This window comes from Electrona antarctica, assembly GCF_951216825.1.
Source record: "Electrona antarctica genome assembly, chromosome: 5".
Taxonomy (NCBI): domain Eukaryota; kingdom Metazoa; phylum Chordata; class Actinopteri; order Myctophiformes; family Myctophidae; genus Electrona; species Electrona antarctica.
The window spans coordinates 40,963,718-40,991,652 of record NC_136810.1 but is presented as its reverse complement, the minus strand read 5'-3'; the positions used below and the strand labels follow the sequence as shown (position 1 = coordinate 40,991,652).

At 46.2% G+C, this 27,935-nt stretch overlaps 1 protein-coding gene across 2 annotated transcripts; it reads right to left on the bottom strand.

Annotated features, from left to right (window-relative positions):
• Positions 1-14: 14 nt before the first annotated feature.
• Positions 15-26,023, bottom strand: cUnh15orf39 (chromosome Un C15orf39 homolog). Of its 2 annotated transcripts, XM_079500476.1 has the most exons (5): positions 25,786-26,023; positions 20,608-20,719; positions 16,805-20,288; positions 3,591-3,625; positions 15-1,957 (listed from the first exon to the last, which is right to left on the bottom strand). In XM_079500476.1, exons 2-5 carry the CDS (start codon positions 20,641-20,643, stop codon positions 1,952-1,954), a joined length of 3,561 nt encoding a protein of 1,186 aa, XP_079356602.1. In that variant the 5' UTR covers positions 20,644-20,719; positions 25,786-26,023; the 3' UTR covers positions 15-1,951. The 2 variants fall into 2 exon arrangements, with proteins under 2 accessions (XP_079356602.1, XP_079356603.1); XM_079500477.1 differs by lacking the exon at positions 20,608-20,719.
• Between the last annotated feature and the right edge of the window lie 1,912 nt (positions 26,024-27,935).

The following is a 27,935-nucleotide window of genomic DNA, read 5'->3' as shown; positions in this document are numbered from 1 at the left end:
GAGACAAAGTGGAAAAGCATACAAATATTTATAGTCAAATAAAATTACAATCGAAGATGTTCTCACATCTATCAATTCCATCTGCAAAAATGCAAGTATAAAAAGAGAAACATAAAAAAATGTTTTAATTGCAGTACAATTTTAGGTGAAAGCTTTAAGATTCACAGTGAGAGAAAAAAGAAACCGCCGGAACAGGAGTCTCTCAGTGATTGACAACAGCTTTTTTTCAGAGGTATAGTAACGCAAGTCTGATTTCAAACACGCATTAACACAAGTCTAATTTGGATTTGATTAAGGATCATTCTTTGCTACAGCAATATGAAGGATACGAAACATCAACAAACCATGCAAGGCCTAGACCCGTGTCTCACTTTTAAAAAAGTATGAAAACTGTGTTGTGCAATAAATTTCATAGTCGCAAGGCAAGTGCTATATTAAGACTTCATGACTGAGACACTATGTCACAGACCAATGTGTGCCAAGTAGGGCCAACATATCGCACACTATGGCTTTAATGAGACAAATATGTATCTATAGGTGCACACACACACACACACACACACACACACACACACACACACACACACACACACACACACACACACACACACACACACACACACACACACACACACACACACACACACACACACACACACACACACACACACACACACACACACACACACACACACACACACACACACACACACACACAAATAAAATAATGAACACATTTAAACAATCATTATCTAGTTTGGCAACATGAGAAATGCTAGCCTTAATAGTTTCCAACTGACAGACTACCTTTGTTTTAACTACAACAATGCTCAACTTCCTGTTTTACTTCATTCCTGTCAGGTGAGGGAATTTTATTCGTCACACGCTTAACAGACTAATGTAAGAAGACAAACACAGTGGAAAATAACACTAATGCAAATCACTAGTCAAAGTCAGACACAAAAAAAACACATGAAAATTCAACCATCTATTTTGAGCCAGCCTTTTGTATAGTCCAACAATAGCTCCAGGTAGTACTGCCAATCTGGCTCGCTGTCATACCTGACCTCAAACACAGTTTTCAGTGGGTTGGGGTGAGTCTCGTGGATACGCACCACCTCTCCTCTGTACCACACTTCAGACTTGTCGTCGTCGTCTTCCTCATACAGGTGGCGAATCCTCTTGCCCACTAGGTCCGGATAGAGTTTCATGGCCCACCGAGCCCTCTGGACAGACGAGCGGAGGACCCATCGCCTCCTGTGCTCAGCGCTGTGGCAAGCAGACAGATAGGGGCAATATTTGATCTTAAGGAGAGATGTGCGTCGTCTTTTAGAGGAGCTGGAAAGGGGTCGCAGAGTATGAGAAAAGCCTGCTGTTCTATGCCACCTGTGGGTGACCTTGGACGAAATCCTTCTTAAGAAGTTCCCATTACTACCCCTCTCTCTGGCGTCCTCCCGGCCCTCAGCCTCTGAAAAGGAATGTTGAGAAGGTTCCCCCAAGTTAGCGACTCTTTGGTATTGGGACTTTATGCCGCCGTGGCCTTTGTTGAACAGCACCCTCCGGAGTTTGAGAATCATGCCTGAATGCTTCTTGGATCTCGTCTGAGACTTGGTCAAACCTGAAGGCTCGCTAAAATGAAGCGTGGAGGATATTCCTTCTGTTTCTGTGTTACTTGTAGGCGAGATGAGCTCATTTGGGGTTAAAGGCCGTGTCCATGACTCCCAAGATTCTTCCCCTTGAAGCTTGATACACCTATCTCTAGTTAGCTTTGTGGATTCCACTTCATCTTCAGATGATGAAGTCCTCTCGTCCAAAAATGTGCACTTGGAGCTCCTCTTAACTCTGCCTTTTGCTTTACACTTGTTCAAGAGGGATTTCTTCCCCGGTTCCTTCTGAAATCTCTGTGGTTCTGGACTAAAGGGTTGCGACGCAGGTCCAGCCTCATCCAGTTCTACTCCTGCAACACAGAGCATGAGACCCTTAGCAGTTGAAAACCACATTACACAAGGATAAAGGTGTAAAATAAATCAGTCAAGTAAGGTGGGGTAAAAAGGTTTTCAGATTCTCTTATAATGTTCTGCCAAAGAATAGAAACACAAACCAAAGAAGCGGTGGCGAAGGGTTTTGGGGGGAATAGACATTAATAGAAAGTGAAGTTAGCTCAGTGGTTTTCAACCAGTGGTCCGGGGACCACCAGTGGTCCTTGAGGGGGTTCCAGGTGGTCCCCAGCTAAATGGAGAGTTGGTAACCATATGGACCCTCATAGATCTTTAACTCTTGAGTAAAATTAAACTGCATTAATTAATTTACAAGAAGTCTGCACAATTAGAGAATGTATAAGAATTGTTGGTCAACGTTTGCCTGTTATCTCTCCTAATGGTACCCACATCAATACAGGATGGAATCGTGGACAAAATTGTATCCAACGACAACAGAGTATCCTTTAGTTTTGGGTCTGAGAGGCTAAAATGTCATCAAATGGTGGTCCGTGGCTCAAATACAGAACCAATAATGACATTGATATGAAAAGGGTTGAAAACCACCGAGTTATCTGAAAGATTAGCACAGTTCTGACATGTTTTACTCTACCTTAACGCTACAGACATTTGAAGCAAAGAGCAACTAAAAGTCTCAAAGTCCGTTGTTTCCTAATTCTATGACAAAAGGCTGATTCAACAGTATTTCCACAACCCACATTAAGTAAACAAATGTATCTCTCCATTAACCTCAGTGGACTTAGTAAATATACAGCATGAACCTCTCACCCTCGAAACGGTGACAGAAAAGAACGTTCACTACCATTTAGTATTTCGGCCTGGGAAAGGATGTTTTCTACAAGGGATGCCATTAGGTTGGGATGGAACAGAAGTGAGACAACAATAAAACAGGGTCAAATGTCCCAAACTCCCAAACCATGTGAAACAAAAGCTTCAGCGGTGAACGGAAATAGCAATTTGATTAATGCAGTCCAGTTAGACAAATTTTGAAGGGACACCACCATGGACACTTGGTTAAGTTGGTTTAGAAAGAAGGATCAAAGTAGAAAGGGAGTTAGGGAGGTTTAGAAAGAAGGAACAGAGTAGAAACCAGTAGTTCTCCAATTCACACTGCTCGTGTTAGTGTGCCCCCCCCCCCCCAGGGCACAGAATGAGCCCTTTCTCACGCAGGCTGTAAGTTCCTTCCTCCGGAAATAAGTGACACGAGCCCAATGGTTACAACCATTCGCGACCAGGCCCCACCAATTTCTTTTTTACTCAAGTTATTTCTTCTGCATATCTATGCATTATCTATTATTAGAAGGACAGAGAGAGGAGACATGCAAGACAGGAAGACAAACTCGGGTCCTCACGGCTCACAAGGAGCACATGGTCTGTGCACTAACTAGCTTAGCCAACAGGTAGGCCTACCCCAAATGACAAACTTAAGTGTTAGTCTTCATAATGTCTGGAGTAATTTGTCAATTCTGATTGGTTATAGTATTGCTAGCAGAAACACTGCTGGAGTTATTATAAATGGTGAAGAATAGTATAAACCGATAAAGGGTGAAGAATAGTATAAACCGAGGTACAACACAAAACAGACAGATATACCTGGGCTCTCTTTTGGGCATCGGCTGAGGTCGATTCTGTAAAAAATAAATGGATTTGAATATTTATTGCCTCGAACAGCACCAAGATCGCAGAAAGCATATTCACAGTCTATTCAAGGGCAAGCCATCATGTGATATCCTTTTGTAACAATGTTGTGAAAGTGTGTGTGTGTGTGTGTGTGTGTGTGTGAAGTAAGCAAGACAAGTGCGTGCGTGTGTGTGTGTGTGTGTGTGTGTGTGTGTGAGGAGGCTACAATAAGCAATACTCAAAAACGTGTCTTTCTCAAAATCTGGTTGAGAAGGCAGGAAATGCCAGAGCTCCCAGCAGTCATATTTAATAGTAAACAGTAAATCACAACTAGATTTCTGAAGAGTGTCATCCCTTCCATAATCCATATCATGATTTAACAGCCATGAATTTGGTAGATAAGCATCTGTCTCTCCAAGCAATGAAAGTTCTCCATGTGATGTCATACAGTAAATGGAACAGTAACGTGAAAAAAGGAACATGAGTGGCTCATTTGTAAACAAATTATACAGTTCTGTTGAGTCATGCCGTCTACCGTGAAGACCAGAACTAGACTAAGGAATTGGCACCATGGTGTTGTTTACAGTCTGGATACCACTTTACAAATTCAACCTCAACAAAACATATTACTAAAAATAAACTTGTGTTGCTCCCCTTCAACTGTCTTTGTATCATAATACTCAGGGCCAGAAGTGAAGGAGATATCTCAATAATTCATAATCCAAACGAAAGGAAAAGGAGGGCGACCTAACAGTCAACTTGAAATCTCATCTTGTCCTAAACAAATAAATATTCCAAATATAGGCCTAAAATGTTCTTTAGTTTATACTAGTATATACTATATTTGCAAACAATCTGCAATGTTGACTTGTTACTGACTGTTATGTATTGCAGCAGTGACCCATCATGATAACTTTGTACCAGTGGAAACTTTGGCAATACCCAGCTCAATTTTCTTTGAAGAATCAAGTTTGTCTTTTTTGTGTGTGCCCACGTGCTTCTCTTCCCAGTGTTTCTCTGATACAAGTCCAATTATCTATATAGTATGCTTACTTTTTCCATCACCTTGATACTGCTTTGACAAACACACCCAAGTTCAGTAAGTTCAGCAAGCTGATTAAGACCTTGTCATAATGCAAAACCACACTTTATTTTGATTTCACAATGATGAAGAGGAGAAACATATGGTAGCACGTGACAACATTCACAGGAATGGCACTGTTAATGTGTGTCCTACTTGACAAACAAGTCTCTCAAATAGTATTGTTGCGAACGAAGTGAGCACTAACTATAGAAGCTGGCCAAAACTGGCTGTGTGTGTGTGTGTGTGTGTGTGTGTGTGTGTGTGTGTCACGCTGTAACACCACCCACCCGCCACCAGAGGACAACGGAGGGTTACACGGTAACCCAGGTTCTCTGAGTGGAGAGACTGGCTCTCCACTACAAATTATTCAATTTGTACGGGAAGCTGACCCCTCGGGGCAGTGTACATGGATATCTCTTTAAGACACATCATCTACGGTGGCCCTGCCCAGATGCCAATCAGCGGGCTATTTAAGCCCCGTCTGGGCATGGCCACTTCGATTAACTTGATTGACACGAATTTCGGAGCGGCTCTTTCGTGGAGAGCCAGTCTCTCCACTCAGAGAACCTGGGTTACCGTGTAACCCTCCGTTCTCTATCGTGTTCGAGACTGGCTCTCCACTACAAATTATTCAATTTGTACGGGAACGCTCTAAGACACACCGCGAGGAAATAAGCAGACCCGGCTGCCCCCGCGGCAGCTCGAGGCAGTTTAACCCTGAATTCTATCAGAGCCTATACGTGGTGAGCGCCATGGCCGTGGCCATCCCTGGCGCCAGCTCACCAGTGTGCTCCAAAACCCTTAAATACGAATATGATGCTCGTGGCCTAGGTGCAAGACGCGACCTAGGCCCAGCTGGCCCAGCCAGACGCTGCGGCCAGTCAACAAACTCGTGGCCTAGGTGCAAGACACAACCTAGGCCCAGCTGGCCCAGCCCGAGGCTGGTGCCAGTCAACAAAACTCATGGCCTAGGTGCCAGACGGCGGACGCAACCTAGGCCCAGCTGGCCCTGCCCGAGGCTGGTGCCAGTCAACAAAACTCATGGCCTAGGTGCCAGACGCAACCTAGGCCCAGCTGGCCCTGCCCGAGGCTGGTGCCAGTCAACAAAACTCATGGCCTAGGTGCCAGACGCAACCTAGGCCCAGCTGGCCCAGCCCCACGCTGCGGCCAGTCAACAAACTCGTGGCCTAGGTGCAAGACGCAACCTAGGCCCAGCTGGCCCCGCAAGACACTAAGGCCAGTCCAAAGCTACTGCCTGGAGCCCAGCACACTCTCTGTGAATGGGGTGCTGGCTGCCACGTTCACACAGTAGAACCTTGTGAATGTGGAGGGTGTCGACCAGGACGCTGCTGTACAGATCTCGGACAAGGTTGCGCCTCGCCACAAAGCCCATGAGGCCGCGAGGCCCCGAGTTGAGTGTGCCCGCACCCCTGACGGGGCTGGCTTGCCTGCCTGTTTGTATGCCTCCTGGATCGTTTCCACTACCCAGTGGGAAAGCCTAGCCTTTGAGACTGGCTTCCCGAGGCAGTTATGTCTATAACAGACGAACAGCTGGTCCGTTGTCCTGAGGTCCTGCGTCCGTCGGTGGTACGCCCTCAGGGCCCTGACCGGGCACAACAGAGATTGCCCGCCCAACCCCACTTCTCCCCCTTGGGAGGGGTTGAGCGAGCGCAACTCAAGGGACTGACTGGCTCGAGACCCAGACCGGACCTTAGGGTGGAATGCAGGGTTCGGTCGCAGTACCACCCCCGCATCATCGGGCAGGAAGCGGCAGCACTCCTCATGCACTGACAGGGCATGTAGTTCACCTATTCTTTTTGCGGTCGCCATTGCCAGCAAAAATGCGGTCTTGCGGGAGAGCCATTCCAGCCCCACCGTTTCCAGGGGCTCGAACGGCCCGTGCCGCAAGGCCGACAGTACCACCTCCAGATCCCAAGGGGGGGCTGTCGGCCTACCCTGCGAGGGATGAGACCTCGTGGCGCCTTTAAGGAACTGATTAATCAGGTCACAACAACCGTCTGCCAGTTTCCGAGGCCCAACACGGTTCGCCTTTATGGCCGCCACCGTGCCCCTCAGAGTCGTGGGAGACTTGCCTGCCTCCAACATTCCCTGGAGAAACGAGAGGATGTCGCGAGCCCCACAAGAGAGGGGATCCACCTGCCTCGCAGTGCACCATACTTGGAAATTTCCCCAGCGGTATGCATACGCCCTCCTTGTAGATGGAGCCCGTGCTTCCTGCAGAGTCCCTACTACGGATGGAGGCAACCCCATGGCTAGGAACTCGGCCCTCTCAGGGGCCAGGCCCAGAGCCTGAGTCCCTGGGGAAAGGGATGAAAATGCGACCTGTGGGCTTGAGACAGGAGGTCCCGACGCACCGGGAGCTCCCAGGGCCGGCCTTGCAGGAGAGGAGCGATTGCTGAAAACCAGAACATGTGGGGCCAATTGGGGGCCACCAGGATGAGGCTCACCTCCTCCGCCTGAACTCTCTGGAGGAGCGGGTGTAGGAGGGCGAAGGGGGGGAAGGCATAAAGGAGGCCCTTCGGCCACTGATGTGCCATTGCGTCCGTGCCCAGGGGAGGGTCGTCCCTCCCCACGGAAAAGAAGAGGGGACAATGTGTCGACTCCCTGGAGGCGAAAAGATCGACCACGGCGGTGCCGAACCGATTCCAGATCTCGTGCACCACCTGAGGCTGTAGTCTCCATTCCCCCGGGAGGGGTCCCCCTCTGGAGAGCTGATCTGCAGCAACGTTCTCCTGGCCCGGCACATACATCGCCCTCAGGGACCTGAGCCGTGGGTGCGCCCATTCCCATATAGTCCGAGCTAGACTGCAGAGGCGAGGGGAGCCCAGGCCCCCCTGCCTGTTGACATAAGCTGCCGCCGCTGTGCTGTCCGTTCTCACCAGGACATGGCGGCCCCTTAGTTCTGTCTGGAAGCGCCGGAGCGCCAGATAAATTGCCCGCAGTTCCAGGAGGTTGATGTGCTGAGACAACCAAGGCGCCTGCCAAAGACCACTGACGCCGTTGCCGTTGTAGACTGCTCCCCAGCCTGCCAGGGAGGCGTCGGAGGACACCAACTGACGACGCAGTACCGGACCCAGCACATTGCCCTTCGTCAGAGTGGTCGGCTGTTCCCACCAAAGGAGGGCCACTCGCAGCCTGCGTGTCACCAATACTATGGTCTGCAGGTCTCTCTGAGTGCAAAGGCCCAGACCGAGGAGACAACGCTGTACTGGCCGCATATTCAGGAGTGCCAGGGGCACAATGTGTACTGTGGTCGCCATAAGCCCCAACAGGCGAAGACATAGTCTCCAGGTCACCCTGGCCCCCAGCCGAAACTGGGACAAGCAGTCCCTGATGGCGGCCTGCCTCACCGGAGTGAGGGACAAGGTCCCCGCCCTGGCATCCAACCACATGCCCAGGAACTCCATGGATTGTGACGGCTGGAGCTTGCTCTTCTTCTCGTTGAGGCGCAGGCCCAGGTGCCCCAAGTGCTGCAGGAGCCGAGCTACGTTGTCGTGGCACTGCCCCTCTGAGCGGGCACACAGAAGCCAGTCGTCCAAATAATTCAGGATGCGAAGGCCCTCTCCCCGCAGAGGTCCCAGGACTGCGTCCATGCACCTCGTAAACGTGCGGGGGGCTAGTGATATTCCGAACGGTAGGACACAGAACTCGAAGATCCTGCCGTCGAAGGCGAACCTGAGATACTGTCTGTGTCCTTCCCATATCGGAACCTGGAAGTAAGCATCCTCCAGGTCGATTGATGCGAACCAATCTCCTGGTAGGATGGACTGTCGGACCCTCGGCACCGTCAACATCCTGCAGCGCAGGGGTCTCAGATACCTGTTGAGCCCCCGTAAATCCAAAATTGGTCTCAGCCTCCCATCCTTTTTGGGGATGAGGAAGTAACGGGAGTAGAACCCCGCCTGCTGAGTGGCCTGCGGCACCACTCTGATGGCCCTCTTCGCCAGGAGAGTGGTGATCTCTGCTGCTAAAGCCTTTGTGTTTCACGTCTGCCACCACTGTGAAAGTGACAGACCGTGTCCGTGGGGGCGAGCGCAGAACTGCAGCCGATACCCCTGGGTCATGGTGGAAATCCCCCAGGGGTCCGCCCCAATTTCCCCCAGAACAATGTCTGTTCCAGGGGGCGGTAAGAGGGGGCTGAGCCCCCCCCCCCCCACCGTCAGGAACGCGACGGGGGCCCACGGGGCCCTCTGCCCCGCCCCCGCCCTCGCTTCTGGCCTCGTCCGGACCTCCCTCGCCGAGTGGAGTCCAACAGGGCCCTTAGGTCCCTGGAGCGTCATAGGTGGGGCGGAGTGGCCCTGCCCGGGGGGTCGCGACCCGCCGGCTGCGGCCCCTCTGGATAGCCCCCGTCACCTCCATAGCACACTTGCGGGCCTCCTGGGCCTGCTGGAGCAGTGTCATGGCACTCGGCCCGAACATGGCCGATGGTACCACGGGTAGCTCCGCCAGACATTTCCTGTCAGCCACTTCAAGCTTCGACTGTGACAGCCAGAGGTGGCGCCCTGCCTGATGCCACCGCTTGCTCCTTCATAACTCTTGACAAGAGCACCGACACCTGCTGCAGCTCGGCAGTGAGGTCGGGGCCCCCGCTGTCCAGCTGTCTGGTCAGACCGCGTTGGTACAGGGCTAGAATCGATTCTGTGTTGGTTAGTTGACCCTGAACCGACAGGGCTCCATGCACTTTGGTCAGCATGGTGTCCATGGCCTTGGTGTTCTTAGTGGCACAGGCTGGCTTCCCCAGAACTGACGTGGCGGGGGCGATCAGGGCCCCCAAGGCCCTATCCAAGGGCGGTGGTGGGCCACAGCCGATCCTCTCCCGACCTTCCACATTCCCCAGTCGCCTAACTCACTGGCCTGACCAGTGATGGGGCTCCACCGGCCTCTGAAACTGCTGGGACACTAAGTCCTCCATCTCTGGGAGCAACGGCACCACGAGGGGGTACGGCTGGTCCCCAACTTCCTCGTTGAACCGGGAGGTTCTCCGTGTCTGCTCTGAGGGCAGCTCCACATCCAAGGCCTGTGTGGCCCGAGCCACGAGCTCCAGAGCGGGGGAGGGGTACTGCTCTTGTTCCTGCTCCTCCTCCGCCTCCTCCTCCCCCTGCCAGGGGGGAGGTCTTCTTCCTCAAGGTCCTCGGGGTCATCCCCCAGAACATCCACCTTCTCCTCCTCCGACCCCTCCTCCAGGTGCACCTACTCCTGGCCTACAATGGCAGCAGGGTTCTGTGGAGCCGGTGGGGCCGATATTGTGGCTGTAGGGCGCCGCAGGATTGTAAGGCGCCGTAGATCCGGCGGACGCCCTGGAGTCGGCGGAGCTAGCGGAGCTAGCGGAGCTGGCGGGGCTGACGGAGCTGTGGCTGACGGGGGTTGCCTCTGCCGCTGGTCGCCACCAACGGCAGTCTTTAGCCGCTTAGCCTGATGCTGCTGGGCTACAAAAGCCTCTACCGGTGCCAGAGAGAAAGACCGAGCCCTGGCCTCCCTCACTCTAGCCGGCAGGATGAAACAGTTCATGCAGAATGCCGGGTCCAAACTGGCCATGTGTGCATGGTCCAGACCTAAGCACAACATGCACATTTCATGGCCGTCCTCCATGGGCATTTTTACCCCACACAGGTGTGCGCCGGACTGGCCATGTTTTTATCTGTTTCCTTATGCACTTAAATATATACCTATGTGTTATAATTTACATATATATGTTCATATATATATGGATATATCTATTTACTTATTTCTATTTATTCAGCCAAGTATATAGACATGTATTATAACTTCATATATATATTTAATGTATATTACTAGAATTTCGCCGCCCTTCGGGCGGCTCATCCTAGTTCCGTTGCAGCGCAATGGGAAGAAGGAAATTGCGAGATTTGACAGACTCCACTTCATGTTTCAGCTGTGTTTTTAAACCCAGTATTGTGCCCTTCACATGTATTAACGGATGGGTATTATTATTATTTGTTGTATTTTATTTTCACATCAAAGCAAATTAAATTAAATTAAAATAAGCACACATGAAACTGCTTTTTACTGTTTTGGTTTACTTACAATAAGTTAGTGTTTTAGGAAACCAAAAGATGTTGAGAATGGAGCAGAACATACTGTAGTATATTTTTGTGGGGACCTTGACTGCATTATAGTAGGCCTACAATCTTTTGGATTGCAGTGACCCCACATTGTTTCTTCGGGAACAATATTTGTAGTTACAATGAGGGCTACATGAGCCGAAGGGAGAGAAACACGTCGCCTCTCTCCAGTCCGTGCGTGGCTGAATAACAACGGATCGCATCGCTGACTGACATAAACGCACAGTTACAATTCAGAGGCACTTCAATAGGAAAGCTCAACTAATAACGCTTGTGTGTGTTAATCTGCCCGATGCTGACGTTAGTATATAATGTTTAGATTGTTTTCCTCTTTTCGCCAGGTCCGCGAATTGTAAGCGAGTTGTAAGTAGCGTGTTGAATGGCATTTTTTCTGGGGTTGTTTTCATAGACCTGGCAACAAATTAGGCGGGGGTGTCGGTGCTTGTGGCGTGTTTGTGTTTATTATTGATATTGATGTTGTTTGTGAGTGTGGACGGGAGGCGGCTCTAGTGGCAGTGCAATGACATTTTTTACGCGGGTGTTGTTGAGTGTGGCCGTGCGGCGCGACATGAGGAGATAGCCGTGGATCGACGCGGAGGGTAAGGCTGTGTCGTGTTAGTGTGTTGTTGCAGTGTGTGTTGCAGCGTGTTGCAGCGTGTCAGTGACGTAGTAGCTGGTGACTTTATTTTCCTGGTTTGGGTTTTGGGCACACGTTTTCAAATGTATAATAGATATATATATATATATATATATATATATATATATATATATATATATATATATATATATATGAATGTATACCTATTTATTTATTTAAGTACCTGGATAGGTATATAGATATGTATCACAAGTCTACTATCTATAACCTATATATATATAATGTGTGTATATAAACCCACTTATTATATAGACCAGACTATACGACGAGTGCTTGGGTGACAGTGTATTTGCTGTGCACGCACTAGAGCCTCCTCCCCCCACGCCGACGTGATGACGTCAACGCGGAAGTCGGGGGTTGTTATTGTTTCCCTCTGTCGTGTGGTCCGGTTGGACCGCGGCGGCAGCGAACAGCGGCAGCAGATGGCCTCAGAGATACGCCGACTGGGTCAGCTCTCTCTGGGTTCTACCCAGCCGCGATGATTAACCCGGAGTTTCTCCGACGGGGTCGGTTCCGCTCCGGGTCTCACAACGCTATGCAGCCAGGGGGACCAAGGCTCCACCAACGGGGTCGGTTTCACGCTTGGGACCCTTTGGCCACGCCAAGCGCTGTCGCAAGATTTCCCCCAACGTGGTCAGGTTTCACCAGGGACGGACACACGGATAAGACTGAAGCTTCCTCCGCGAGCGGGTTCGGCACTCAGCTTGTTTGCTGCTGTTGTTTTTTTGTGGAGCTACACGGCGTCCTGAGAGGAGTCGTCGAGACGACCGGCTCTCTTCTTACCTCGGTAAGTGGACTGTGTGCCACACAGCTGTTCTAATATTGTTTTTAGTGTGTTTTCCAAACTGCTGAGATAGCCTACGTAACGTCTGCTCTCGTGGAAATCAAAAGATCGAAGTGGCCATGCCCAGACGGGGCTTAAATAGCCCACTGATTGGCATCTGGGCAGGGCCACCGTAGATGATGTGTCTTAAAGAGATATCCATGTACACTGCCCCGTGGGGTCAGTTCCCGTACAAATTGAATAATTTGTAGTGGAGAGCCAGTCTCGAACACGATAGAGAACTGAAATTGGAACGACCGAGGTCTCTGTATGTGTGTGTCAGACTGCCACAACAGCTTTGTTCGCTTCCCGCGTTCACGCGTCTTACTTGTATTATCAAAGGTTCTGTGCGCAACACGGAAGTGCCTCTCGCCTACAACTGCAAACTATTTTATGGGCTAATAAAGACAGTGATGGAGGCGCTCTCGACAATTTTCGTTTTTTTCAACCAAGGTTCATGTTTTAGGTTGTTATTAGAGAAAGTAAAAGATGAGTGTTACATTTTTCTCATTTGCTGCATTCTTTCGTTTTAACGATTTTAGCTATTTTTGGCAGGGGAGCGGGGGCATTCGAACAAGTGGCTAAATATGCATTTCTGTACAGTACAGTTTCATGGCGATTTCTTTATTATTATTTACTTTCTCTAATACAACCTATAAAATGTAAGTGATTTCAGGCTGCAGGGGCAGCGACATGAAGGCGTGTTTGCCAAGTTCAGTTCGAACTTTAGGAAAACTAAGTAGCAAGGAGTCGCCTGAGCAGGGACTACCCATAAGTCCGACCTCCCGTTAGTCTGACGTGGCCGGGACTGAGGTTAGGGTTAGCGACCTACGTGGCCGGTTAAGACTGAGGTTAGGGTCAGTGACCAACGTGGACGGTTAAGACTGAGGGTTATGGTTTGGGATAGGGTTAGTATTACATTGGCTGGGTTTCTTCTTAAGAAGTGGTTCTGCACATGCTCAGTTGCTCCTCTAGGCCGCACACAGAAGCCTGTGAACATAGACATTCCGTGCATAGATGTGCCACGCAATGGTAGGCCTCAGGCCTGGTATAGGCCTCAGGCCTGGTATGGTAGGCCTCAGGTCTACCATTCTGAAATTTAATTTAATAATATTTGGACTGCTGGACAACTGACAGTAGGCTCTCTTTACTCTTAAAAAAATATATATATATATCAATGAATCCAATGTTAAATAGGCCAGCATTGGATTAATTGCAAACAGACCACTAGGGGGCGAGCCCAACTTGTTTGCGATGGTTTTTGAAAACATTATGCCCATACCTAAAATCATGCCAAATATCTAAAACTTGTCACCAAGTGCACAATTGCACTTGTTTGGATGTGTAATAGCCTCTTTGTAGGTCTATATTCTTTTGTACATGTAAATTGTGTGTATTCCTACTTTATGTAGGATTAATGGCCTCTTTTTCCACCATTTAATGTTTTTCCGCCATTTAAAGTGTATCACTTTGGAGATATGTTATGCATCTTCATGCTTACCTAGATGCTGAGGTGAACTTTATAAATGGCAAAATCTCTCAGAGCAACACACCAGCAAGAAGCACCATTTAGCATGGAAAACAATCAAAGACCTGTCGGGCAAGAATTCAAACTCCACCATCCGAATCAAGGGAGGGTCAGCCAAAAAGCGTATGGAAAACTGGTCTAACAATTTTAAAAATCTTCTTCAATTGAAGTCAACTAAAGCTTTTGGTCCGGATAATATTCCAGCATTGATCTGGAAAAATAAGCAATTCCAATATCTATTGCTCAATCTCTGCAATCATACCTTCAACACACTCAAGGCACCGACTATATGGCATAAAACCAGATCATCCCAACACCTAAGAAAGGAGACCTCTCATTAGCCAAGAATTAGAGGAATTTCCTTAATGCCAATTGCTGCAAAACTTTACAACAAACTCATCCTTAATCGTCTTTTCCCCCTCGTTGAGCCTCTACTCTGAAACAATCAACACGGATTTAGACGTGGTAGATCCACTTTGAGTCAAATCCTATCTCGCACTAGTCTTTGTTGATTTCTCAAAGGCTTTTGATTCAGTGGACAGAGCCAAAATGTTTGAAATTCTTAAATGATATGGTATCCCCGACAAAATGATCAATGCCATAAAAGTTCTATATACAAATACCTCAGCGATCATCCTTACTCCTGACGGAGAAACACCATCATTCCCCATCCTTGCTGGTATTCTCCAAGGTGACACACTTTCCCCGTTTCTATTTATTATTGTTGTTGATTATGTTCTTCGTATGTCAGTTGATACTATCAATGATAAGGGTTACCAACTACACCCTAGGAGAACCTCTAGTCATCCTGCTAAATACCTAACAGACACCGACTTCGCTGATGACATTGCGCTTATCAGTCAATCATTGGAATACGCTCAGGCTCTCCTTCAGTCTCTTGAACAGGCCTCCAACTGTGTTGGTCTTTATCTCAACGAGACGAAACTGAATACGTAAACATATGCAAATCCAACAATAACCACATTATAAAAACACTTAACAACACTCCTCTGAAACGGGTTGATGACAACAAGTATTTGGGTTCATATATATCTTCTTCCTAAAAAGGACTTTCAAACTAGGAAGGGTATGGCCTGGTCAGCCTGCAATGACATGCATAAGATCTGGTCATCCCAGCTTAGTAAGATGTTAAAAGTAAAAATATTTAGGACGACCGTTGAGCCGATTCTACTCTATGGCTCCGAGACATGGACACTTTCAAAGAAACAAGAGAATCGGTTGGATGGCACTTACACCCGCCTTCTAATGAGAGCGCAAAGTCTGTCTTGGAAGAGCCACCCATCGACTAATCTAATATACGGCAACCTTCCCCGTGTTTCTTCACTGGTCCGATCCAGAAGAGCGCAGTTTGCCGGCCACTGCTACAGAGCTGACAATGAGGTTATATCTTCCCTTCTTCTCTGGAGTCCTGCCTCAGGGCGGACCAGAGGTAGAAAGCTGACGTTCCCTGATGTCATCGCTAGGGACACATGCTTCAGTAGGCAGGGACTGGGGGTGGCAATGAAGGACCGGTGCTTCAGTAGGCAGGAACTGGGGGTGGCAATGAAGGACCGGGAAGTCTGGCGTAGCATTGTGGAATCCATGATCTCGACCACGGTCGAAAAATGATGGATGGATGCAACTATTGTTTTGTAGTGTATGTTGTATGTTGCTCTAAACTGCCTCCCCCTGGCCAGCCGGGGCGCCTGATGGAGGGAAAATTAACTGGTCGAAATAACGTGTTCCTTCCACGTCCCGCCAGGGACAAAAGAAGCATCTTGGACTCCTCATGCATAGAAGGAAGCATGAGGTCTGTCCGCTGCCCCCCCAGGTTGGCAGAGGAAGTGTAGCACCCAGGATTACATTAGATAATTGACACTGGGTGAAAAAAATGGGTTGCAAAATCGTGGGATAAAAAAAAAAAAAATCACATTCCGTGCTCAGCCAATCAAATCATCGTGATGGGGTACACACATCGCTCAGCCAATCAAATCATAGCTATGGGGGTACACACATCGCTCAGCCAATCAAATAATCGCTATGGGGTACACACATCGCTCAGCCAATCAAATTATCGCTATGGGGTACACACAGACACACAAAACTGGGAGGAGGGGCTAGCTATCGATGATTTGATTGGCTGATCACCCCATAGCGATGATCTGAGTAAAATACATATTGAGGATAAAAAGTGAGCGTAGACAATTGAGACGCCAATTGTGATTGGCCGGAATGACAGAAAAATTAGGACACCAATATTGTGATTGGTAAATGTGATTATGTATGATGATAAGAGTGCCCCTCACTTCACAAGTGTGATTTTAATGTAAAATATCACACACACACACACACACACACACACACACACACACACACACACACACACACACACACACACACACACACACACACACACACACACACACACACACACACACACACACACACACACACACACACACACACACACACACACACACACAGCTAATGTTACATTGCCATGAGGCAATAATATGCACATTTGTGTTAAACATCCCCACAGAGAGAACAGTACTCGTGTGTGTGTGTGTGTGTGTGTGTGTGTGTGTGTGTGTGTGTGTGTGTGTGTGTGTGTGTGTGTGTGTGTGTGTGTGTGTGTACCGATTGTATGTGGTAAAATGTAACGTTAACCAACTTGCTAATGTTACATTGCCATGAGGCAATAATATGCACATTTGTGTTAAACATCCCCACAGAGAGAACTGTGTGTGTGTGTGTGTGTGTGTGTGTGTGTGTGTGTGTGTGTACGGCATTATCCAACATTTTATGCAGACATCACATCAAAGTACTTCCCCATACATAGCCGCTCCCCCTCATGTACTCTGACCATATTCACAATTTTGTTGCAACATCACATAATTGAGGTATGATGCAAGATCAACATGGCCACTGTGTGAATATGGTAAATTGGTACCTCAGTCATTCAACAACAAAACCCATGTGGTACATACCCAAATGTTTGCAGACACAGGCATGGTAATAGAGGTTGATCACATCGGCATAGATGTCTGGAAGATATTTGAGGGACAGCAGTCTCCTGAGCTTGGAGGAGCAGGCACTCTTGTGGAGCTGTATGAGGATCTTCTCTTCAGAGAGCGTGGTGGGCCGCAGCGCTACTTTGTGCAGCTGCAGGACTTGATCGATAAAGCTGCCGTTGACCTGAGGGAACATCAGCTCCTTTACCACCAGCATGGGAATGAAGACCATTCCCGTCCGCATCACATGTGGAAACGGACACTGACTCTGGTCGATGTATTCTCTCAACCTCTGGAGTACTTTGTGGAGAGCAATCTTGATTTCCTCATTAAGCCACACCTTCCTGACTTTGTCCCCTAAGAGATTTGTTACATTTTGGACATTTTTAGTTGAAGGGGACACAGGCACAGTCGGCTCCAGTTGAGAGAGCCAGGTTTTGACCTCCTGCTCTGGGGAAAGGGACACATGGTCACACACCAGCTTGCAAAGGGATTGATGGAGTTCTAAGAAATGCTGGCGCACCAGTTTGTTGAGCTCAGATTTAGGTTTGGCCTCAGGTTGGAAGTCCTGGCTGACATCTTTGTGGAGCTCAGATTTGAGTTTGAGCTCTGGATTGGCCTCAGGTTTGAAATCCTGACAGTCAAGTTGGTGGAGCCCACTTTTGGATTTGGACATGGTCATTACTAGCTTATAAAGTGGAGTATCTGGCAGGGGAGTGGGTCGGACAGTCTTGGGACAGAGAGAGTCAGGGAGGACAATGTTGTAGTTGCCGGTGGACAGTTTTAGGCAATGGGGAGGAATGTTTTGAAACTTTACTCGATTCTCAGTAGGTACTTGATTCTCAGTAGGTACTTGATTCTCAGTAGGTACTCGATTCTCAGTAGGTACTTGATTCTCAGTAGGTACTCGATTCTCAGTAGGTACTCGATTCTCAGTAGGTACTTGATTCTCAGTAGGTACTCGATTCTCAGTAGGTAGCGGTGGAGTTGTGGATTTGGGCCTAAGAGGGCGCAGAGTTCTGGATTTGGGCCTAAGAGGGGTTGCCTGATCAGGTAGTGGATAAGCATGATGCTCAGAGGTTTTAGTCTCATCTTGAGTAGGGCATGCTACTTCTATCTCTGCAGTCAGATCCCCTTCAGTGCTCTCAGAGGGCTCATTTTTTACTGATATAAAGGGTTTGTTTTTAAATTCATCAGGCTCACATTTCTTAATCACCAACACGGGCTTGTCATCTGATAAAGCAGGCTCTTCCAATTCTTGTTTGACGGTTATCTCTTTGCAATAATCCTGGATCAATTTACAACGATTAAAATGTTTTCCCTCAGAACTGTCTGTGTACTGTTCATTTCTTTCCTCTATCTTTATCTTTTTCACGGGAATATTTGGACAGTCACAGTCTTCAAACTGCTTTTCTGTTTGAACCGAACAAACAGGCTTCTGTCCGTCTCTCCGAGTTGCATTCACTTTGACGCAATGCTCAGGTTTTTCTGCGCCAGACTCAGAAAACTGCCACGTTCTCACTGCTCCTTTGTCTGAATGAAACTCTCCAGAAGCATCCAGGGCCGCCAAGTGAGGGGCCAGACTGAAGACATTGTCAATAACTGGCATTGGAGGAGAGTCAGGAAAATAAGTAGTCTGCTCTCTTAATCGCTCCACCTGCTTCTGCATCTTTTGCCGTTTTGTCAATTCTTCCATTTCGAACACATCTCCATTGTCTGCTGTGATTTTCGGGCTTGTGTGAGCAGGGGGCGTATTTGAGGCCGACCTCTTCAGGTTGCGTTTATAATCATAGGTTCCTACACCATGTGGAGCAGCATGGTGCCCTGTACCTGTTACAATAGCAGTAGAGCCTGTGATTTGTTGCACAGGGTTAGGGCTACAAGTGACAGCTCTGTGGATCTGAGTCCCACGCCGATGGCCCTGGGATTTGTGTTGCGAATAATCCAAGGGTTCATCAATATGCAGACATGCAGGGGAAGGATTGGGGTGGCCCATATGCGAGCTGGTAAATGGGACTCTCTTCAAGTGCATGTTGGCTGGTGAGCCTCTTTCTCTGTCTGCATGTTTGCTGGGACTGTGTTGCTCCACATGTCGGCTAGATGGGGAGGTGTTATGTGAGTGCAAGCTAGGTGGAGGAACAATGTGTAGCCTCTTTAGGGGGACTCTCATCTGACTTGGATCCAGATGAATCTTATGCCCTGGATAATAGAGGTGGTCAAAACCTTGAGGAAAGGGATGATTTGGTGGGACTATGGGACCAGGCGTACAAACCTCACTATAAATAGGCTGGGCAATCATGTAATGTCCCTGGGGGCTGGAGCATGGGTGTTTAAGAACATCTTCTCTATGCTTTAGCCCCGTCTCTTTAGAGACAGCCCCGCTCTGTACCTCCGCATTTGCTTGTGGGTAGTAAAACATAGGGAGCGGTGGCAGCTGGCCATATTTGGATATAGGAGAATGGTCATGATAAATTTGTGACGGAATCCGATGCTGTACAGAGGCCATATGCTCATATATGAAAGGATGGGAGGGATGCAGGCTATGAGGGGTCTGTAAACTTTGGCTCTGCTCATTAAAAGGACCAAACGGTGTACGAGTCGGGGTGCAAGGGTAATTCTTATAGTTTGTCTCGCTATAGACAGGCAAGGTCCTTGCTCTACTGGGGCTTAAACCATGGTATTGCTCTTCAGTAATGTCTTTCAAAGCCAGTCTCTCCGCATTGTACTCAACAGGAAGACCTTTCTTTGGCATTAATGTCTCTGGTGTCAGAATGGGAGATTGGCGAGTATAGTGGGCACTAGTGCAGTCAAAGAGCATGTTTGGCATTTTATGTTGCCCTTGCCCCATACTATATCTCTGTCCAAACATATAAGTCAGGTCATTACAGCAGGGGATATGTCCATAATATGGTTTGGGGACAGTTAAATGAGCAGAGTTTTCAGATGGGGGAGATACCGGTAGGCTCATGCTTCCAACTGTTTTATTTGTAACAGCGAATGGTGGAGCTGCTGAGGGACTGCGGATTTCAGGACTTCTGGTGTAATATGTAAAACCATGTTTGCTTGGAGTGTGATGCAAAGGGGGGGGAAGAGAAGGACTTTGTTCTGTAGAGAAGGTCTGGTCTGGTCTGTAAACGATATGCTTTTGTTTCTCCATGCCAGAAAGATGGCCCATGGAACTTCTGTTTTCCAGCAAAGCGGTCTTTGAGTTGCTCCAAGCATATGTAAAATCAGCTCCATCTTTTCCTCTGGGGTCACAACTATAGTAGGACCCACTACACGGCAGAGGCTTATTCTTGAGATAATCAGGCACGTGTCTAGTCTTTGAGAGTGCTAATGCTATGGCACTTTCAAATAATGGCATCTTGCTTTGGGCTGCTGGGTCAATGACACTGTGTCCTGGTTGGCTGCTCATGCTGTGGTGACTTGGCAATGATGATCCAACAGTTTTGCTCCAGACCTAAGAACACATGAGACATCTGTTAGTAATGCTGACAATTCTAGTGAGTCTAAAAGCCTAAAAAGTCTAAATAACCTTAATGACAGAGAAAATATATCATGAATGAATACTGAAACCAGATTTAATCATTAAGGAAAGTTGATGCATGCACCATGTGTACTATGTAAACTCTTAATTTCCATTTCCAGCTATTCAGTTGCAAAAAATAAAAAATTATAATTTGGGGACCCCCCCCAAAATAATTTGGCGACACCCCGAGGGGTCACGACCCACGGGTTGAGAACCCCTGCTGATTGTATTTAAATCTAAAGAGTTTCGCCTTATCAGTGTGCCTTAATATCTGCCTCAACTTCATAGGAGATCTTCTGTCCTGAGATAGCTTAACAGACCAGATGTCATGGCATGGTTGCAGCGCTGCATAGGTCGATCTGCTGGTATAAAGGGTATGGGCATGCATAAAGCAAACCGAGTGGCAATGTGAATTTAATGTTGTTTAACGCAATCAGACTTTTCTGTTTGGATGTATGGGCTGTCACGGTCAGAAAGTAGTTTTTGCCATTCAGTAGGCATTCCTGCATAACTTCCGGGTATGATGATGATGTTACGCGCATACCCATTTGTCAGAGCATACATTCTTATTGTGTGTCCCCATCAAAGTTCTGCCATATGGGTTTAATATTACACATTTCACATCAGTTAATATTCTGTAGTGAATGTGATGTTATGTGTATTATCAAAGGTCAAAGTCGTACGATTAGTCACAGACGTTACCGCAGCACTCTAACCACAAGGTCACCGTCTGGTTCATTATAGACTATATGACTGTTTATTATAGTTATCTCTTGTGGCAAGTGCTGAGCTTCTGATCTGCATGTCACCTAGGGCCATATGTACAGTATCATAGGCGTGCACGCATACAGTATGCTGAGCAATAATCTATGTAAACGTCAGTATGAAAATATACAGTATGAAAAGAAAAAGTAAGGTGTGTTTTCCGTTTTCCTCCACATGATGTATGCAGATACAGAGTTGTGGAGAGAATATGCAGTAACAGTTATAATAGTCTGTTTGAAATCTAATCCAATTTCTAAGCAAACATTTAAATGTGTGCGTTTTAAGTTGGTGTATTGTGCTCAAGATCAGATAAGAATTTGCTACTTTATTGCCCATTATATCTGCCAGGTAGCTTACCCAGGGCTCTGTAAGAGGCAGAATTTGACACTGCAGGGATGAGGTGTGGCATTCCGCCAACTCACCGTCAACTGTATTAGCCGTAGACAAAGCTGTGGGCCTATGATAGCGTAATTCTTTCAGTAAGTAATGGAGCGCAACAATCACCCGACTTGCATCGTTCCCAACTCGATATATATTTGTCTCCACCAGGCCGAAGGCATGGGGGGAGAGTATGTTTTGCACTCCGTCCGTGTGTGTGTGTGTGTGTGTGTGCGTCCGTCTGTTACCAGCTAATCTCCGGCATTGTTATTGGACAGAACGTTTTTTTTTTTAAATCAAGCTTGTTGTACACAAAACTGACAAATAATTCTATCAGACAACTGCAAAATGCAATCCAGCACAAGTAAACTGAAATAAGCTACCCGCAAACCGTAAATTGATTGTTTATTCTTTCAAAAATAAAAGCATACGTATTGGCGGACCATGTCATCATGCTCAAGTCACTATGACTCAGCAATAACCATATAATGAGGTCCCAATGCAGCTATGCTCAAATATGGAGTGTGTTGTCTAACCTCAATGTGTCTTTATGGCATCAGGCGGGGGTTGAAAAATCACTTCACACGGGTGTGATTTTTGTACTCTGTACTCTGACAAAGCCCCCCAACACTATGACTCAGACATATCTGTGTTGGATCTGCGGTGCAACATAGGTGAGGTGTGAGGCCCGCATATATTTATTAAGGCTGTCAATGAATATTCTAATTGCATATTCAAATATTCCTTCGAAAAGAATGTTGGACTACAAAAATCACGCCTGTGTGAAGTGAGGGGCGCTCTTATCATTATACATCATCTCATGAACAATTGAATTTGTGTGATTGGTTGGTAAAATTTACGTCATATTTGGCAGACATTTGACCTAATTTCTCCTTTCATTGTCAATGGCAAATATTGAGACGTGTGGGGACAAAAGCTGTATAGGGGCTAGCACCCCTCAAAAATGTAGGACTCTGGGGCGCATGTAACCTTAACTAATTTACTGCTGGAGTAAATACATAAATAATCCACCCACAGCCAACGATTTTTCCTTTTTCCTTACCTTTCAAGTAGTCAGTAGTCAGAATATTTATATCCAGTACGATCGACCCTCTGATCATTGAAACACGCAGGTTGTAATTAGAGGAAATAATCCTTCCACTATCAAGGTTAATAACCACTCTTTATATAGGGTCGGCATAATGCTTGTCACGATGATGATGCCAGTTGTCTATCCATATATGGAGTTCTGCATTAGCATGAGCAGATGTCTCTGTCGTCTTTATAATATAAAGACGACAATTTGGCCCGGGCTGACCTAGAGCTCCATATATTATATGGAGCTCTAGGTCAGCCCGGGCCAAATTAGCGGGGCAGATAACATGCAAATTACAGGTGAATCGTTAACTTGCGGATACAAGCTCCACAATTGGCACACATAATCCTTAGGGATTGCTCTTTTGATAAAACCATTGATGGCGGCCATTTTTCAAGATGGCCGCCATTGAATATACAGTAATATTGCATTTCGCAATAAAATCCCATAGACTTCCGGGACTGATATATGGTACAAGGAAGCCAGTGAGTAAGTCCATGGGTCCAAATTTGGATTCTACATAGTGTAAAAATGTATGATTTGACACCAAGATCATTCAAATAGGACATTTGTCTCAAGCAAAACGTCACATAACACCTTATCACCACCATAGTATAAATCAGTCCTCAGTTAGTGAGTCTGACTGGCTCACTAAAGGAGAATTTAAAAGGCTTTCTTATCTTTATTTGTAGTTGTTACATCCCCACCAAAGAGGTCCATGTGTTATTTTGTGCAAAAGCGCATTATTGGCTATTTCCCCTAATGCATTGAATTGGGCATTGGGGTCTAATTTTTCTCTTCATAATGTAAATAGTATCCCAAGTGGCACACTTTACTACTTATTTCGATGGAAATAAGCGAATTAGCACAAAAACCCAACCCCCATTGAGGGCTTATATTAGGGGAAACACCTGGACCTCCTTGGTGGGGGACGTAACAACTACAAATAAAGGTAAGAAAGCCTTCTAGCATGGAATTCTCCTTTAACTGGCTTGTTAAAAAACTGTATTAATTTCTTACAGAACAAATTCAAAATGTCAGGTATCATTTACACCTTGATAAGTCCTGCCGGCGAAATGGGGCCCTACAGGGGATGGATACCTGAAGTATTGTATTATGTATTGCCCAACAGTATGGGCCTTTATTTTTATAGAGGGACAGACAGTAGGCTGACAGGAAATGGGGGGGAGAGAAATAATTCGTCAGGATCCCTTGTTCCTCGTTGTCTCATTCTGAAGGGATCCTATTTCCTATTTTTACCTTGCACTTCTGGTTACATTTGGTAATGTAAATAAGTTAAATAAGTTATTTTAGCGTTTTGTTCACAGCACACACCTGACAAAAGACCATTAATATTAAATATTGATGATGATAGTTGTCGCACTGTCCCATTTACACAATGAAATACATTTTAAAGGTCCTACAACATGAAATTCAACTTTTACCATTTGTTGTGTTTGTGGGGCTCACCGATGTGTTTTCTATCCCCACAAATACCCATTTTTGATCAATCAGGCTTTCTCGTCATATTTGGGTTTTTATATAGTGGTCTCACAACAGGCCAACTGATTTGGTGCTACTCGTGATGTCATAGGTATCCCTCCCCCTCTTCAGTCCCAATTTTGCATTTTGTCTTATTATAATGAGTCAAAGATGTGGGCGGGGAGTAGCTGGGATGAGGGTGTGGCACATCAGGACATTGTGGTCCTGCAGCTAAAACTGCTTTAGAAGCCAGACAGAAATGACATGGACTGGTTATATCAGAGTGGTGATTTAGGCTCAGGCCATTAGAAATACATCATCATCATCACCACGTAACATGTCAATTTGCTCACACATAAGATGCAATTCTCCATTCATCAATGGGAATTTAACAAAAAATACGGATTTGCTCAGACACTACGTACATTCTCCTTTCATTGTCAATGGGAATTTAATGTTTATGTAGGACGAAAATAGCCGATTTGCTCGTATTGATTGATTGATTGATTGAAGAATTTATTAACAGTTTGCAGAATTACAGTACATTTCAAGCACAAACTCAATACAAAGGCTGTTAACTGTGAGTGGACGACCCAATTAAGCATTACACTTGTTTCCAATAGGGTCCACCATGTTCAAATCATCAAGACATTTAGAGACGTACAAATAGACACTTCTATAGACAGAACAGGAATTCATCATAAAGGAGGTAAAAAGGGAAAAGAAACATATACAGTGAGGGATGTAATTTGTCAATGGCATTAAATGTTTGTTAGGACAAAATAGCCAATGTGCTCATCTAGGCTACATATGACGTCAATTCTCCATTCATTGTCAATGGCATGTAATGTTTGTGTTAGGGACAAAATAGCCGATTTGCTCTTCTACATAAGACGTAAATTCTCGATTCATTGTCAATGGCATTTAAATTAATGTTTGTGTAGGTTAAATAGCCGATTTGCTCAGAAACATACGATGTAAATTCTCCATTCATTGTCAATGGTATTTAATGTTTGTGTAGGTTAAATAGCCGATTTGCTCAGACACATACGATGTAAATTCTCCATTCATTGTCAATGGTATTTAATGTTTGTGTTACTTGCGCGCTCTGCTTGCGCACAAGCTGGCCATGTATGGCCTACTTGTGTGCAACACACAATTTGGCACCTCGACAAGAGTGCATTTCTAGTTTGATGTATTATTAAATCTTCCAGTGCACGGTTCTTATTTTGAAGTCCGCTGACCGGAAATCATCTTTATTTAGGCTCACTTGACGGAGGTCGAACTGCACACTAACTTTAGGCAAACACGTTTATACCTCAAGTACCTTGCAAGCAAGATCACCAAACAAAAGGGTAGCCTAATTGCAGAATTGCAGAAACATTTGCAGCGACATTGAGAAGAATACGGATGTTGGCATCACGTCCAACATGACATTGTTCAAAATAGCTACATCATGTAAAAACAATGCAATGAGATGAGCTGGCCAATGAGATACACAAGATGCCTCGCGCATTTTATGTTATTCCCAGGAAAGCACCATGCCATATCGTTTCGCAATTTACTTTATCAGACGATCAGATAGTCGTGAGACTCGTGACAAACTAAACCGCGGGCAATTTAGTAAAATATGCATAAAATAAAAAATAACATGTGACGCCCTTCAGGCATGTGAGAATTGACTGAGAAATAAAATAATGTCCTTACCTTTCAATTACGAATACGAACACACTGTATGATGTCTCTAAAATATTCCATGAAATACAAGATTGACGTTAGATTAGAAACGGACTGGAAACGTTGTCAACCACCGCGGGATTTATGGTGGAGATAAGGACCCACTTCTTAGAACGAGGTCTATGCCGCGATGAACCAAACTTCTGAGTATCCGCCCAGGACGGCTCTGCTGCTGCCAAATGTTTTCGTTGGATTGCTCGAAGTCCACACTCCACAGTATGATGAGGAAGACAAAAGGGGGGAGGAGGATGGTCTTTTGATCAACAGGCGGAGTCAACGCTCAAATGAAGTAGCAGAGGCACATTAACATTAACAAGGTGTTGGGGTTTGTACATTGATAAGATCAGAGTACATGACTACACTATGATGACCTCAGGCTCAAAGCAAACAAAGAAAGCCACTTGTGACTTAACCATTCACTGATATGCAAAGATCCCTGGAATACTGTGCCATAAAGCAATACAAGTTCGAAGAAGTAGATTTAGGAAAGGGTTGAGAACGTAATTGTTATTGTGTATAGACATATAGCAGTCAGCAGTCTACTTTATTTCGGCGTGACATGATGACATGAAGGGGGAAATAAATTCATGGTGAACTGAAGACGGATCGGTCCACCTATAGCACTCATCATTTCATAATGTACAGTAGGCCTATGAAGCCTGTGATGGATCGCACACAGTGGCATGACTATACATTTTAATTATTTGTACATAGCACGCAGAGACAGACGTGTCGGCGTTCATCGTGGATCATGGTGTTATGATTGTTATCATTGTTATTTAATATTTCGAGTGGATTACGCACCAAAAGTCAGAGCGAGAGGAACATCAGGGGGGCAGTGTTCCGTTCACCTCCACCATCTGTTCTCTCCCCTCCAGGTATAGGATTGCATCCAGCTCTGACTGATGTGCCAATTCTTGGGTTTAAATCCTATAAGCAGACTATTGAAGTTGAACAGTGTACCGTACTGTAACTACTAACTGTCTATTGCTTTATTGTTTGGGAGAAGAAAACAAAAGCACAGGAAAGTAGGCTACCGTGGGGTAGCCATGGTTCACATGACTGTCATCCACGTTTCAGGGCTAAGGGGGTTTAAAACACAAAACATGGGCTTGTTTCCATTGAGGTCCTTATTGAGGTACTAAATTAATCAAAAACATTTAATGACATACAAATATAAAGTATTATGCAAAAACATCATAAAAACGGTTAGAAATTATTAAAATAATAATATGTAGGCCCTACCAGTTAAGTGTAGGCTTTTGTTTGTTTTACTGGGCCAGTTTAGAATTGCAGGCTGCAATTCTCAGCCACCTCTATAAGTACTCTTTAAGTACATTTACTTAAGTACTGTACTTAAGATCGGTTTTGAAGGAGAGTAAGGATTCACATTCACATTCCTTTACAACTGTTGGTAGGGCATTCCACATTTTTGTGGCATAGGAGGAGAACGTATTTAACCCTTTGTTTGAGCCAAATCTGGGTTGAAAGTGATTAGTGGAGCTCTCTCTGGTATTGTGATTGTGGATAGCGTTGACGTTTTGGAAGTAGTTTGTCAGGTAGGCCTACATGGATGTGTCTTTGTGGTGTAGCGAATCTGGTAGACCAGGCCCAATCAAGTTGCTGTACTCTGTCATCTACCCTAAGCCGTCCCAACCTAGCAAGGTAGTAAGGTGAGTTGTAGGAGGAAGGTCAAGCAGCAGAGCCATAGAGTAAGAGTTAAAGTTACGACAACTCTGTTCACTTCATGGGGCCAGTCAATGGCGGCTCTTCTACATAGACTTCTATTGGCGAAGGGCATAGCAAATAGTGACAAGTCCTACTGGTTGTTGCACACATGCCTAAAATTGCTCTTATTTGCGCCGCCCTCGTTGAAAACATTGTATTTCAAACTCCAGCTTGTCCCAGTTCAGGTTGCATGAACAGCACTCGAACGCTCAGTTTTCTTCCCCCTCAATATCGTAACTCTGTCTTACTCTATGGCTCTGCCAAGGGTAACAAGACAACTCACCCCTAAAGCCACTTTTGGTGAGTTGTCCAGACAACTCACCCCTAAACGTGAAGACATCTCACCCCTGCTTTTTTAGGGGTGAGATGTCTTCACTTTCCGGGGTGAGATG

What these genes read in the sequence shown, in the direction of transcription:
- cUnh15orf39 (XM_079500476.1), bottom strand. Translation starts at nt 20,643, where the DNA reads ATGAAGTTGAGGCAGATATTAAGGCACACTGATAAG. An exon ending in TATTAAGGCACACTGATAAG is followed by an intron (nt 20,289 to 20,607) that starts GCGAAACTCTTT and finishes ATGTGTTCTTAG; the next exon opens with GTCTGGAGCAAAACTGTTGG. An exon ending in CTGTGTCTGCAAACATTTGG is followed by an intron (nt 3,626 to 16,804) that starts GTATGTACCACA and finishes TATTTTTTACAG; the next exon opens with AATCGACCTCAGCCGATGCC.